The following is a 13,936-nucleotide window of genomic DNA, read 5'->3' on the forward strand; positions in this document are numbered from 1 at the left end:
TACTAATGTAATTTTTTTTCCCAGTTGAAAGTTGCACTTAGAGGCCTGTTAATTTATACCTATGCTTCTACACTAAAAGGGTGCTTCTGACTAAAAAGGTCAGTGTTAGGTAGTTTGAAATGTTTGATTTCAAATGGAGTTGAATCTATGCACAAATCAAGGAAGCTGGAGTTTCACTGCAGTTCAGTGAAAATCATACATGTGCTGACAAGACTAACCTGAGCCTCTGAGAAGTGGTTACTAAAAATTTCCTGAAATGTGAATTAGCTTTGTAAGATAAATGCAACTTCATAAAGCACCAAGAGAACAATAAGTGTAATACACAGATAAAGGGAGGATGGATTGTAGAACTGATTTCCATTCACTTGCATTATGTGTTTTTGGGTTAAGTCTCTCCATTTATTCTGATAAAATTATTTAAAATAAAAATAAGTCCCAAGTGACCTAATCAAAATAACTGCTCGTTATGGAATTAATGAGAGCTATAGATTTTAATACATCTTATTTCTATATGAAAGATTATTGAAATAAAATCCTTCAGAGGGAGTAAATTGCTTTAAATATTTTAACGTTGTTCAAGGAATGGTAAAAATTTATTTTCAATTCATTTTTTGTTTCCAACCACTTAATTTCACTTTTCTGAAAACTCTCTGGATGGGGTTAAACTTGGTTATTCAATTTGTATTTGAAATTTTCCATAGTAAACTGAGGTTTAATTTCCGGATTCTAATCTGTTTCCCTACTTAATGTTTTAAAAACAAACAAAAAAAAAACAAACAACCATGCATTTGTGAAAATGGTTTATTTGTATGTGACTTAAGATTTCATTAAACGCATTCTTTGATTTGGTCTCTGTAATAAAGAGAGTTGTTGTCTGTGTCACTTGCTTTTTTCCAACTACCTGACCTAAACAGGAGAGGTAGGCACTACTGCACCCTTATGCAGCTTGCAATACAGCGTGCAGTCGTTCTTTCTTTAAATTAAAACACTGAAGTGAGAAACCGCAATACAATCACTTCTTAAGTTCTAAGAGAGTGTCAGGTCTGCATGCAGTGATGAGTAAAGCTGCTGGAGGGAGAGCTGCTTTCACCCAAAACCAATAAATCTGCTATGAAAATAATCACAATATGGTCATTAGAAGGGAGGGAAATAGTAACTAAAAGACAAAAATCTTCATCACCTGGTGCACAAATTTATTCCAGACATCATTGGTATCAGAGCAGCTGATGGGAAACATTACATAGGGAGGACTGGGAGATAGGCAATATACATTGCTTATAGTCAAATTTAAAATTGAGATGAGTTGTGAAATTCCAGGGATAGGACCACACCAGAATCCATGAACGTGTAGCCAATCATTTGGATCCAAATAGGTATTCAGAATTTGTGGACGTTGCTGGAAATATGTTTTTAAAAAATAATTATCATCTCTGATATTTCTGTAAAAAAAAAAAAAAAAAAAAAAACAAAACTACATGCAACAATCATTTGGGTAAATGAAGCTTTACATTCTGACAAATCTTTTGTTTGTATTTCAGGTGCTATCATTTTTTCAGGGTTTGTTCACTTTCTATCATCAGGGATATGAACTTGCTAAAGACTTCAGCCATTACAAAATGGCCCTGCAGATAAATATACAAAATGTAAGTTGTGATTGATATTTATGCCTCTTAAAAGACTTTTTGCCAGAAAATATTTGTATTGCCAAAACTTTCCTCATCGTGGTAGTCCGTTGCTTGTGAACTTCGAGGATATAGTGCCATCTTCTGGCTAACCAACCACATCACTGAACAAATCACTGCTGATTCCCGCGAGTTCTCATTTCGTGGTTTGTAATAACCACGAAAAAAAAGAGCTTAAAAACAGCTACATCCCTGTTGGTTGGTGGTGCAGAACTGTATAAGGAGACTATTGGTGTTAGCTCCGGATTAAAAGTGCAGCAAGCAAGGTGACCAAGGTGACAGGCTGAAGCAATGGGGTTGGCAGAATCAGTAGTCAATTGGTCTGTTTTTTTCCATGAGATTTGTTGAAGAATAAAACTTGCTCAAAATAAACACTGGTGTGCCAGAGGCCTTTTGATAGCAAATAAATCATTTACCTTACTTCAAACAAGCAATTCATGATAGTGTATCCCTTTTGTTAATCTCCAAGGGCACCTGGAATTAAGACACTTCCAGGAGGCTGCAGCCTAATTTTAGAAATGGCTTAACTAGCAGATAGTAGGGAGACAGGAAGGTAGAATAGAAGACTGCGGTTATTGTAATACACAGCAACATGATCCATTTGTCACCATACCATTCTTGTCAATTTCTTTCCACACATCTAAGTCTTCACATTTCCCTAGAGCTGTTGTTTAGTTTGGGTAGGAGAACTAAATAGTAGTAACTTTATAAACAGAAATTGGATTTCCTGGCAGAAATTTCAGGACCAACTTGCTGCTTCTGTGTGCTTCGCTTAATGGAATAAGGAAGAGCACGCAGTGGCAGTTGGTAGAGGGGAGCTGGCTCAAGACAAGCAAGAAGGAGGATGTGAGAGGGAAGCTATGATACAGTATTGAAGAGCTGGATTTCAGATTGTGGATGGAAAAGAGCCAGAGATGTAGTCTGAAGAAGTGACGAACAAAAAGAAAACTAATCTCAACAGATGCATTTCAGTCAACTGCGTGGTATTACAGTGTGCCCCAGGAAATCTAGAAGAGGTTGAACATCACAGCTGAAGTTTTATGAATAGAAAGAACAACCTCGATTTCAAAACACAATAGAAAGAGGAGAGTAAGAAGAGAATAAAAAGATGAGTCTGCAAAGATCATGAGGACACGTAGCAGTCTGCTGTACTGAAGATAAAGAAAACATCACAAAGGAAAAATGAACCGGGTCTTGGCTGTTGTGCAGCTGAGCTGCTAGTAGGACAGTGGGTTGATATGTTAGAGATGCAAGGGTATAGGATTCTGTACAGAGAGCCTCTCTGTGTATGAACATTGATTTCTCAGCATAGCTCTAGTAATTTAATTCAAGGGGGTGACCACAAATAATTGCTCCCTAATCTGTGGAAGAAAAGCTGATGAGTATGCTTTGATTCTTTTTCAGTAGTAGAAGGTTTGCTGCTAAAATTTCCTCACTTGTCTACGTTTTTGGAAGCAACTGGGCAGGGTGAGAGTTCAGAGTAGCAGTTTCCTTCAGGTAGATATTAAGTACTTAGTATCTCAAATGTAAGGTGTATGTTTAGGCTTTCAGCTGTGTTTTACCACTTCCCGAGAAACCAAATTATTGATCGTGCATTAATGCTGTGGAAGTTTAGGAGAGCTTCTAAATACAGATCTCTACCTAGCTTACTGTCCTAAGAGAAAGACTTCCTATGCATATTGTCCCATGAAAGATCAAGTGGACCTCTAACAACCATTCCCCAAAACTTTCAGCTCCACAGGGGTCCTGTTCCTTCTTTTCTGTAATAGTTTGGAGCTACATACACGTGTATGTAGCATAAGCATGCCCGCAGTGTTCATCTTGACACATTTTACATGTCTTTGTTCTCTGGTCTGCTACAGTTCATATCTTCCCATCATCTTAGCCTTTCTTTTTGTTCAGGTTATCTTTACTTTTAGAATTACATTGGTGATTTTCTCTCCATACCCTGCCCCAGATCCTGCCTTCACAAAAAAAGGAGGAAAGAAAAAAGAGAAAACCCAGATTTTACCCCAAACTCCAATAAGTCAATGCTTTCACCAAATAATCTTACTCTCTTGTGATAGTCTTGCATGTCTAACTTGATTCCCTGTGCTCTTTCAACCCTTGCTTGCTAAGTGCAACTGGGACGTTTCTCTTGTTATCTCAGTTCTGTGCCCAGCCCCATGCATGGATCCTTGCAGCCTTGATGATTTCTCTCCTGCAAACAAACTGTGGCTTCCTAGGGAAGAGGAGGACAGAGCTTTGCTGATGGAACAGCTCTAACAGACTCCTGGTTAAACTCAGCTTTGTTATAACACAAAGGAAGACAGAAAGATGGTGTTGAAACAGCATCCCTTTCCTGTCAGTAGCAGGTTGCCCTATAGGTGTGAAACCACCACCATTTGTGCTGTTTGTGGTCTGATTCACATCTGTAATTCAGCCCTCTTGAGTTTAGTGCTCTCTGTGTGACTCTTTCAAGGGAGCTTTGAAAGAGAGATTAGATGGGGGAAAGGGGTAGAGAGAAGCACCAGCTGGAATTTTGTTTTGAGCCTTCAGGAGCCTGCGGCATTTCTTCCCAATGTTCCCAGAATGCATGTTGCACGCATGGATTTGTGATTGCTGCACAGCTAATACAGAAAAAGGTCCTAGCAGAATCATTTAAAACATCTAGCAGCAATCAGTGCTCAGCCAGTAAGATATAGATATGAACAGTTTGTCACAATCAGCTTTTGCCCTTGCCTTGGGTAGAGAGTGTAGTTTTTATTGCAGCTCTTCTGGGGAAATATGAAAAAGAACTCTGAAAATCGTTTGGAGCCTTGGCAATTAATTAGTGTGGGGTCTGACTCATAAATTTGTGAGCAGATGTGACCTGAGACTGAGACTATGGATGTGGGGAGGGTTCAGACCAGTTGTTTTGCCTGCAGGTAAGAAAGCAGTTGTTCCTAGACATCACCAAAAAGAGTATCTTTTGTCTCTAAAACATATGGGTATGTGTGGCTGCTCTGATCAGCTTGCATGGACTCTTTTTGTGCCCATCAATAAACTCCTTCCAAGCATAAATCTAGAATTTGCACGTACAGATGACCAGCCAGGCACATACTGTTAGCTGTCTAAGTACAAGAATGAATACTTGTTTGTATTCATGATGTATTTGTCTGTTTGTGCAACTGCATGCTTTTTGTGAAAAGTTGAAGCAAGGCATCATTTTCTAAAGCTGATCCATTTTCAGCAAAATAAAGGTGCTTTCAAAAAGTAACAAGGCATATAAGCATGCATCTGGAAGTATGTGCTTGCCTCAAAATGCACGTAACCAACTGGGCAAAATACCAGTTTGAGTATATGTTTTCAGTTTGTGCAATTTGGATAAGTGGGTATGGGGAAAAAACTATTACTGTGCCTGTTTTGGTATTTGCTCATTGGCCAATTGTCAGTGGTTTACAGACTGAACCAAAGATTTCCTTGGGTCAGGTGTGAGCTATTCTGTTATTTTGTTTAGTTCTATTGCATACTTTATGGATGGTGTGGTTGCTTTCTGTTTTTTTTTTGTTTTTTTTTTTTTTTTTTAAACTAATATTTTAGTAAATATTTCTCTTTCTACTGCTTAAAACTTTAAAGTGAGTGGCACCCAACGATAATAATAATAATAATCTGGACTTTGATTTTTTTTTTATTTAAATGCATGCATGTTTGGTTTGCATGATTCAGCCTTTGTGTGACCGAAACATGTGGCATGTGAATGGTCTCAATGTATATAAATTATTGGTGATTTTCTTGTCATGTTTTTCTCAATAACCACAGATTCTCCTTTCCTTCCTGATAACAAGTAAGGATCTCATGAATTGAGACAACATTTGCAGTAATATTTCGCTTAAGAAACTTGAATTTTTAAATCAGTATTTCAGTTCTTTCTGAACAGGTCAACACGTTGTTTTAGAAATCTACTCTGGCTGTCTTTGTGTGCTTTCCAGTTATAACAATTAATTTCTAAAAGACACTTCGAGTATTGTCAGAAAATTCGAAGAGTAAACGTGTATAGAAATTGTGTACTGATCATCCTAAAATGGCCTTCTATCGTTCTCTCTTTTTATAAATAATAGTTACTATAACTGCTATCTGCCAGAAAGAATAAGTTTTTCTTCTGCTCCCTTTACTAATATTTTTTTGCCATCTTGTTTTAGACGCGAAATCGTTTTGAAGGAACAAGGTCAGAGGTCGAGGAGCTCATGAACAAGATCAGAAGAAATCCTCAGGAACATAAAAGAGCAAATCATTTCACAATGGAAGGCTATCTCTATGTACAGGAAAAAAGTAAGATATATTTTTGTATTCCTATGGTGCACATAATGCACATGCCGGCAAGGCTTATTTCTACAGATAGCATGAAGACAATTTACAGCTTGTTAAACAGAGTCGTCTGAATAAATGTTCCAAGTCTGTAATGGCAGTGTTACGCTAGGTCATAAAACAAATGTGGTAAAAGTGTGACAGTTTTAAGCAAGAATTGACTGAATTCAAGAAAGTTTTATTTTATTTTATTTTTAATGCCTTAGTAATGACCTCCCTTAGAGTTGTCAGACAACAACATGAGTTGTCAAATTAATCTCTGAAAATCAGGCCTTATCAGTTTAGTATGGTGAAGTTGACTGTCATTTCTTTGGTTCAGTAATATGCTCTCATCACCTGGTTGTGATCATAAGGCCAAATAAACCAAGTTATATGCTAGGTAGCTAGTGTTGAAAATCTTCCTGTGAAGATGTCACACATCATGTCAGTACTTTGAACAATTGAAAATTCTTCTCACTGTAGTAAAAAGGCCAAATAAGAAGAAGCGCTCTTATTTCTCAAGAAATAACCATAAAATCTGTTTGTTTGTTGTTTTAAACATTTTGTGTAAGCCATGCTTGTTAGATATGTGTTGTTATAGAAAGTTTGTTAGCTTATTTTGGTGAGAGATTTTACTTTTATGATGTTTAATCATATTGTTGAGGTAAGGGCTTCTGTAAAACATCTCACAAATAGAAGACTACAACATTTTTTGTGGAATCATTGGTATTACAGTGTTAGAAATAAGATTTTAAACAAAAGAAAACAAAATAAGAAAAACAGATATGGTATGAGATCATTTCACTGGTCTTAGTCATCATGAGCTTTAGAATCAGCTGGAAGTATTCTGAAGAGGTGGGTATGTCTGAAACTGAGTTGGGGAGGAGCAGGGCAGTGAGATCTTCTAGTTTCAGGAGCAGTGAAATCCACTGTCAGCTGAAGTGAATCACAAAGATTTTCCCTGATGCTTCAGGGCAGAGCACATTAAAAGAGGATTCATTTGCAGGCTTTTTTAATTTTTATTTTTTTTTAAAGTAAATTAATAGAAGTGAGGAGATAACAGAGGGTCAGAATCCAATCCAAGTTTTAATAGTCAACATTATGGTACAAATTATAGTGTATGCAGTAGGCTGATCTCTGTATCCAGTGTAGGGTGTGTACCATTGAATAGTTAGGAGTGAGTTTTGGTGTCAGAAAATGTAGTCAGATCATAATCAGTAGATAATGTGGTGCTTACAACATAGATGCATTAATCTGCAGTTACTTAAGTTCAAACTAGATTTCCATGTTCTGCTTTACAGTTTCATAGGGATATATATTTTCTTGGGAAAAGGTTTTGTCTGTATCTGAGGTAAAGGTATATATAGTGATAATTCTTTCCAATGATCATTATGTGTAAATATGTAACGTAACATATATCAAGTTTTAGAATAGTAATTACCACTTAGCTTTTGCTTTACTTTGTATAATGTTCTTAGTTCATTACTTTGTTGTAAACACTTCATTCTTAGGAGTTAAATAGGACTTCTAAGTAACATTTTAGATAGCAAGAGAATGAAACACAAATTGGAAATAGCAGATAATACTTAGTGCTTCCATTTACGTAGGGCCTGCCCCCTTTGGTTCCAGTTGGGTGAAGCACTATTGCACATATAGGAAGGAGACAAAGAAGTTCACCATGATCCCATTTGAACACAGATCAGGAGGGAAAGCTGTAAGTATATTTTTGTATTCTACTCTTATCAAGATGAGTGGATGCGTCAGATAAGACGTGTCAAGTCTTTCCCCTCTCCACCTCCCTGCACCTTTTTGTCTTCTTTCCTCATGCAACTCAGTGTGCCATTTAAGGCTATGAACATAAAGTAACGGAATGGCTTAATAGATGAGCTTTCTGCAGACTCTTCAATTGCTTGCTTTTAGAAGACCAGACAACATGATGCAGTTAACATGCACTGCTTTATTTGTGAAGTATTTAACTTGTTAAAGTATAAATTAAGAAAATACAATAGATTCAAAAATTTCTTTCTTACACTCTCTAGTCAGATTTTTCTTTGGTAGATGTAAGTACTAGAAGAGGGCCTGGAAACTATATTCCTATTAACTAGGAATGTACTGACAACTGAATGTAATTTCAGGTGTCTTTGATAGCATCTGGAATATTCAAGACCCAAGACTCTGTTGATCTTTGAATGGCTTTTATTTGTATTGAAATAGTTGGGAGTTAAAGGCACTCAGCACCTTCAGAGATGAAGCATTAAATGAATGTATTAATATGTATGAAAAGCATTTTGTTGCAAGGAAAAAAGATATGTGAAGATTGAAAATAATGCTCAAGTCAATATTCCTATAAATGTAGCACCCTGCCCTATCTTCAGATTTGGTTAGAAGTCACATTGTTCAAATTTTATCTAGGTGTTATATCCCATTAGTGGAAGATGGCTTTCATAATTTGAGGGCTGTGGATATTTGCAAATATATTGAATTGGGGATAATCTTTCAAAAGCACCAGAATACCTGCTGTACTGAAAATCGGTGGTAGTTGGCTTCCTTAATCATATCAATACTTTATGATTTTTTTAATCCTGATTTACTCTAACTGTAGTAAGCAATGTTAGTTAATAAAGTATGTGCATAAGTATTTGGCCTTCTAAAACACTTAGGAAGCCCTTTTTGCTATATTAAAAGATACCAGTGCAATTATTCGTTCATTCATCTCCTGCCTCTGGAGATGCTGAATAAGACAAAAATAATTAAAATGCACAATTAATCCTAATTAAAGCTGGTACAACTGATATGGCATTCACAGAAGAATTTGTTTGATTTCTCAATTCTTAAGGGTAAAATACAATCCTAGTGTTGGTCAGTCTTGAAGAAATGACTGGGTCTGTAAGGCAGATTCCAGAGAGTAAAGAACACTTTGTTCTAGTTATTGTAACGGTAGCCTTTAATATGGAGATTGCTGTGTCTGGCATGAAAGAGGAGAATGAAAGTCTCTTACACTCAATGTTTGCTTATATTGTTACATGCAAAACTTCTATAACAAAATATTTTTGTTAGTTTAAATTACTGTGTTGCTGTGTCACATTGTAAAGTACCAGCTAAAGTCAGCTTTATATTTTTGCGTTTGTGTCCCCTAAATGGCCATGCAATTTATGCACTACTGTGTAGTGACCTGAATGGCAACCCTGAGTGCATTTTTTTTTCAAGTGTCAGTTTTCTGTAAAGCTTTTGCTATTATTTTAATGTAAATTCATCATACTTTTTTTTTTTTTTTGTATTCCTGACTTACTGAGGCTTTCAATTACTGGCATAAAGCATATAAAAACTTTATTTTCACAGGGTGATGAGGAACTCTTCATCCTTACATATTGTACCAAAAGAAATATAGATACTATCGACAGGCGATTCTGTTTCGACTTAGAAGCTTCAGACAGGTAAGCTTATGAAACACATTAGAAAGGACTGTTTCTAAGTATTAGTCAATATTACTGTAAAATTACCTTTTTTTTTTTTTTTTTTTCTTTTTTTTCCAATGATCATTCAAGCTGCCAGTGGGAAACAGTTGCTGGAGGAGCTTGTATGCCACTGTCATAGCTTACGCATTTTACCTCAGCTGTGTATAGCAGAAGCAGTGAGGATCTAAACTGAAAAGTAGGCATTGTCTTGAGGTATCACGTAAAAGAAAAGCACAGAAAGATAAACTGTTATAAATTACTGTTATCGTAGTGAATTAATGTGGCTTAACTCAAAGTACACATGGCTGTAGTGAAAAACTATGATCACAGTGGATAATTCATACAGTCTTGACCATATTGTATCACAAGCCTGCTTTCAAGAAGTGTCATGTTGCTGATGGTTTGTGCTGGATTCTCAGATTAGAAATAAAATCATTTGGATTTTGAAGCATTTTGTGGCTAGTTTAATAATGTAATGCATTTTGAATGTTGTTGCTGCTGCTGCCTTTTTGAAACACTACCATTCTGTTGCTTTATTTCAAAAGAGAATTGTTTATTTATAAATTTTGCTAAAAGGATCTTAAAATATGATCAATATTGCTTTTCCATCAGCAATAGTTTTCCTTAGTAGTTTTCCTTCATTTACGAAGGTGAGAGAATCTAACCTAGTAGGGCACTGCAGTTAAATAACATTGTGGTAAGGCCACGTTCTTTTGGTGCATTAAATGCTAGATAGAAGTTGATGAAGTCTTGCTGAGTTTTTGCATTCACCCCTTTTGAGCTGTTTTTAACCAACACATATCCTTATAGCAATTTACTTGCATTCTGTTTTATCATGTAACGGATCTTCAGGTTTAAAGCTTTTTCTCCCCATCAAATTCATAACGCGACTCACTTAAAATGTGGTGTGGTCAGTGTTGCCAGGCCCCTCTATCCTGTGGTGGCTGGTGCTGCAGGTATGTCTGTGATAATGCTCATAGGCACATGCCCAGCTTCGGTCAGATGCTGTGCTTAGCTGGTGAGGCCAGTCAGGCCAGCTTGCCTAAGGCATGCCTGTTTCTGTAGCAAGCAGTGGGTGAAGGAATGCAAAACTATCACTGCATCTGTAAACTTTCAGTGTATGTGGGAGATAACAAGGTACCATTTACAGCTCTGTTTTTGTCTACAGCAGGGGTCTGAACTTGTGGTTATGATTTGATGGGGATGTGGATTAACTGTTCCAGCACTGTCCCGATGTTAGGAAATGGAATAGAGATTTAAGCCCTTGACATAAATCCTCTTGGGTCAGTGTATTGATCAGTATGGAAACCAGATTCCAAACGGAGTCTGATAGTCACTGAAAAAGTACCACGAGGAGTGTCAGTTGATCCCCCTCAGTGTGTCCTCTCTAGAGTTCTGGTATCTGGAGTTGAACAGAGATGGATGGATAGCAGTGCTTCCTTGATCCCACAAAACAATTTTTCATTCTGTTCTCGTAAAAGCGGGAAAAATACAATCCATCTTTCTGTCTAGATATAATAGACACAACTGGTCCACTGTGACCTTGATATCACACATTTTTCTTTTAATAATATATGTGTGTAATACTGAGATGTTCCCATGGAGATTAGTTGCATGCTGCAGGCCATTAGCTTGTTTCCTTGGTATCAGTTCAGGACACACTTATCCCTCAGCTTGTCCAAGTTATAAAGTAATGTACAGATTGATGGTTGGCCACGGGGTTTTCTTTGTTCCTGTGCTTTGGAAGGAGGGAAGACTGGATAAGTTTAGGAAGAACTTTTCAGTAGCAAATGTTCAGCCTTTTAAGTGACGAGCATAGTTTGCTTGGATTTGCTAGCTGAAAGTTTACAGATTTTTCTTTTTAGAAGAAAGCCAAAATTATTTTTTTCTTCTAAATGAGCAAATGTAGAGAAGTTTAAATCTTAGAAAAGAGACAGCATGGGTCTCCTGTCTAATACTGATAAAGAAAGAGCATTATACTAATACAGGAAAAGAAGGAGAGAAGGCTTTGTCTCTTTTGACTTTAATTTGATGACAAATAATATTTTGTGAAGCATATGCTGAGTTTAATGTATTGCCTCAAGGTGATAATCTTTGATATCATGATGGTTAAAATGTTACTGAAGAGAAAGTATACAGGAGTTATGAGAGTAACTTTGATAAACTTTTGATAAACTTTCTGGCAAGGTGAAAATGAACTAGAAACATCTCTCTAGAAACATCTCTGGTTGTAAACATATAAACTGTGTACACTGTTATGGTTTTGAAGGAAAAGTGGAATTTTTCTGTTTTTCTCTATGCTATGATTTTTGAAACCATTTTTCCCTACAGCTATTTTGCTGCTGGAAGATAGGTTTAATATGAAAAAGAGAGAGGGAGAGAGAGAATGTGGAGAATGTTATGAATTAATTCTGTATTTCTACCTATCTCTATATAACGAGATTTACATATTTGCCCAAAATACTGGCAGGCTGAATATAATGATTTTTATAAATTTGCAGAAAAAATAATTACCTGAACAACCTGTTCTGCTTTTAACTCTCCTTGCTTTGTACATTACATTGAACCACACAATTGCTCCTTTTCTTTTCCTATTACATAAATACAAAGCAGATTTTTGATAATCTCTGTTCAGTAATCCCAATGACCCATGGTTGTCCATGTTGCTTGTTAGGGAAGTTATAACACTGGAGTTTTGTGAGTACATACTGCATTAAGACTTGATTATTTTGATAAAAGAATTACTGGAAAACTATAGCCATTAAAGTTAGTGCTTTAAAGTTGAATTTGTTACTTTTTTTTCCCCTGTGTAATAGCACACCAACACAAGAGCAAGCCTGTTTAGAATTCAGAAAGCTCAGTAACTCTCAGCAAGCGTTAGAATCAACAAGCCATCAACAATGAGCTGTTTTAAATAAATAGTTTGGAGATTACATTTGCTTTCCTTTTTCCTTTCTATCCTCTCTATTTCCTGCTGTGTGCATCATTTCTGTTCCTTTTATTTCAATGAGGAGCAGTGTTCAGTAATTAAGCAAAACCCTAGACTTTAGGACAATGAGCTTTTAAGGGCATTTGGAAGTGGAGTTTGACAAGACCATGTTTTAGTTGCTGGTGAATGCAGTTACTCTGTGTGGTTGCAGGCCTGGCGTTCCTGTGACCATGCAGGCATTTTCTGAGGAAGACAGGAAGCTGTGGATGGAAGCCTTGGATGGAAAAGAAGCTGTAAGTGATGTTTTTAATGTTTTTATTTGTTTGTTTGTTTGTTTGTTTTCCACAGAATTGTAGGGGTTGGAAGGGACCTCAAAAGATCATTGCTGATCTTCCGATGATCATAAGATCGTTTTTGTATTATAATGGAGAAATCCCTCCCTTCCCCCTCTTCCTGATCACATTTGCACTTCAATAAACTGAATTTATGTAGTTTAGATTCATTGAAGAAGGAGTAGAAGTGAAATAAAACTCTGGAGAGATGAGTACGTTGATAAAGCTCAGCGTTTATGTCTGTTAATGCTGATACGAGGTATTTTTCATTATAGCAACAGCTTTGGTTTTTATGAATGGTTTCCAATCACAATGGTAATATTAGTATTCTAGAAAATGTCTACTATGAGCATGTTGACTTAGCCATATGCTGACATACTGTATTCCAGTGGCAAGTCTTGCATGAGTTAGCTGTGGTATTATTTTTTTACAAAATAGATCAAAAAATACCTGCGTCATTGGAAATAAGGTTGTCCTTAAGTTTGCTTAATTTCTAGTTCACATCAGGAAATGGATCTGAGCTGCAGAGTTGAAAGAGAGCAGCAGATTGTTCTTAAAATTGTAAATATTATATTGGTCTTGTAGGCCAAAATTAATGGCGCAGTCTAGTCAGTAACACAGTAGTGTCTCTGTCACATTAGTTGGCTACTGGGGATTTTAACAGTAGGTTTTATTGACGTTGTTGCAGAAATCTCTTTTAATCTGCAGAGGTGTTTATTACCATCACATGCTGTCTGAACTGTCCAGTAAGCTTACAATTTCTGGGAATGCTGAGCTGGGACCTAACTCCCAGGATTCATCAAATGATTTCAGTGAACTGTGGGAAATTAATCTGCAGAGAAACGGGAGAAAGGAGCACTAGAAATCACAACTGATTTTAGTGACTACAGCTGTGCTTGCTCTGCTCCCCAGGGAACCAAGTTTATTGAGAATTTCTGAAAATTTTCACTCCTTAAAAACTACAAATCTTTACTTTCTGGGGGACTGGAGATCTTTTTGTCCTACTGTTCGAGCTGGTGATATGTTCTGATGATTTGTGCCTATTGGGCAGTAAGATGGAGAGTCTTTTGTTTATGGTTTCATACAATTCTTTAAAATAATTAGTCTTTCTACTCTTCTTCTCTTAGCTGTTCATCAATTTGAATAAAGCAAGTGCAAAACGAGAGGGAAGTAAGTATTTGAATTACTACTGAAGATGATTTTTGTTAACACTTTACAGTAGAGAAGTGCAAA

General features: G+C 36.5%; 1 protein-coding gene across 3 annotated transcripts in view; it reads left to right on the forward strand.

The window, feature by feature from the left end:
* The window catches only part of ARHGAP10 (Rho GTPase activating protein 10), a 143,484-nt gene that overhangs the window by 59,746 nt on the left and 69,802 nt on the right, over positions 1-13,936 (forward strand). For all 3 annotated transcript variants that reach the window (XM_084517188.1, XM_084517186.1, XM_084517187.1), the window contains 6 exons: positions 1,539-1,643; positions 5,843-5,972; positions 7,595-7,701; positions 9,327-9,421; positions 12,583-12,664; positions 13,831-13,873. In XM_084517188.1, coding sequence (XP_084373314.1) covers positions 1,539-1,643; positions 5,843-5,972; positions 7,595-7,701; positions 9,327-9,421; positions 12,583-12,664; positions 13,831-13,873 — 562 coding nt within the window. The remainder of the gene's footprint in view (positions 1-1,538; positions 1,644-5,842; positions 5,973-7,594; positions 7,702-9,326; positions 9,422-12,582; positions 12,665-13,830; positions 13,874-13,936) is intronic.

Source organism: Aythya ferina (genome assembly GCF_964211825.1).
Source record: "Aythya ferina genome assembly, chromosome: 4".
NCBI classification, from domain to species: Eukaryota; Metazoa; Chordata; class Aves; order Anseriformes; family Anatidae; genus Aythya; species Aythya ferina.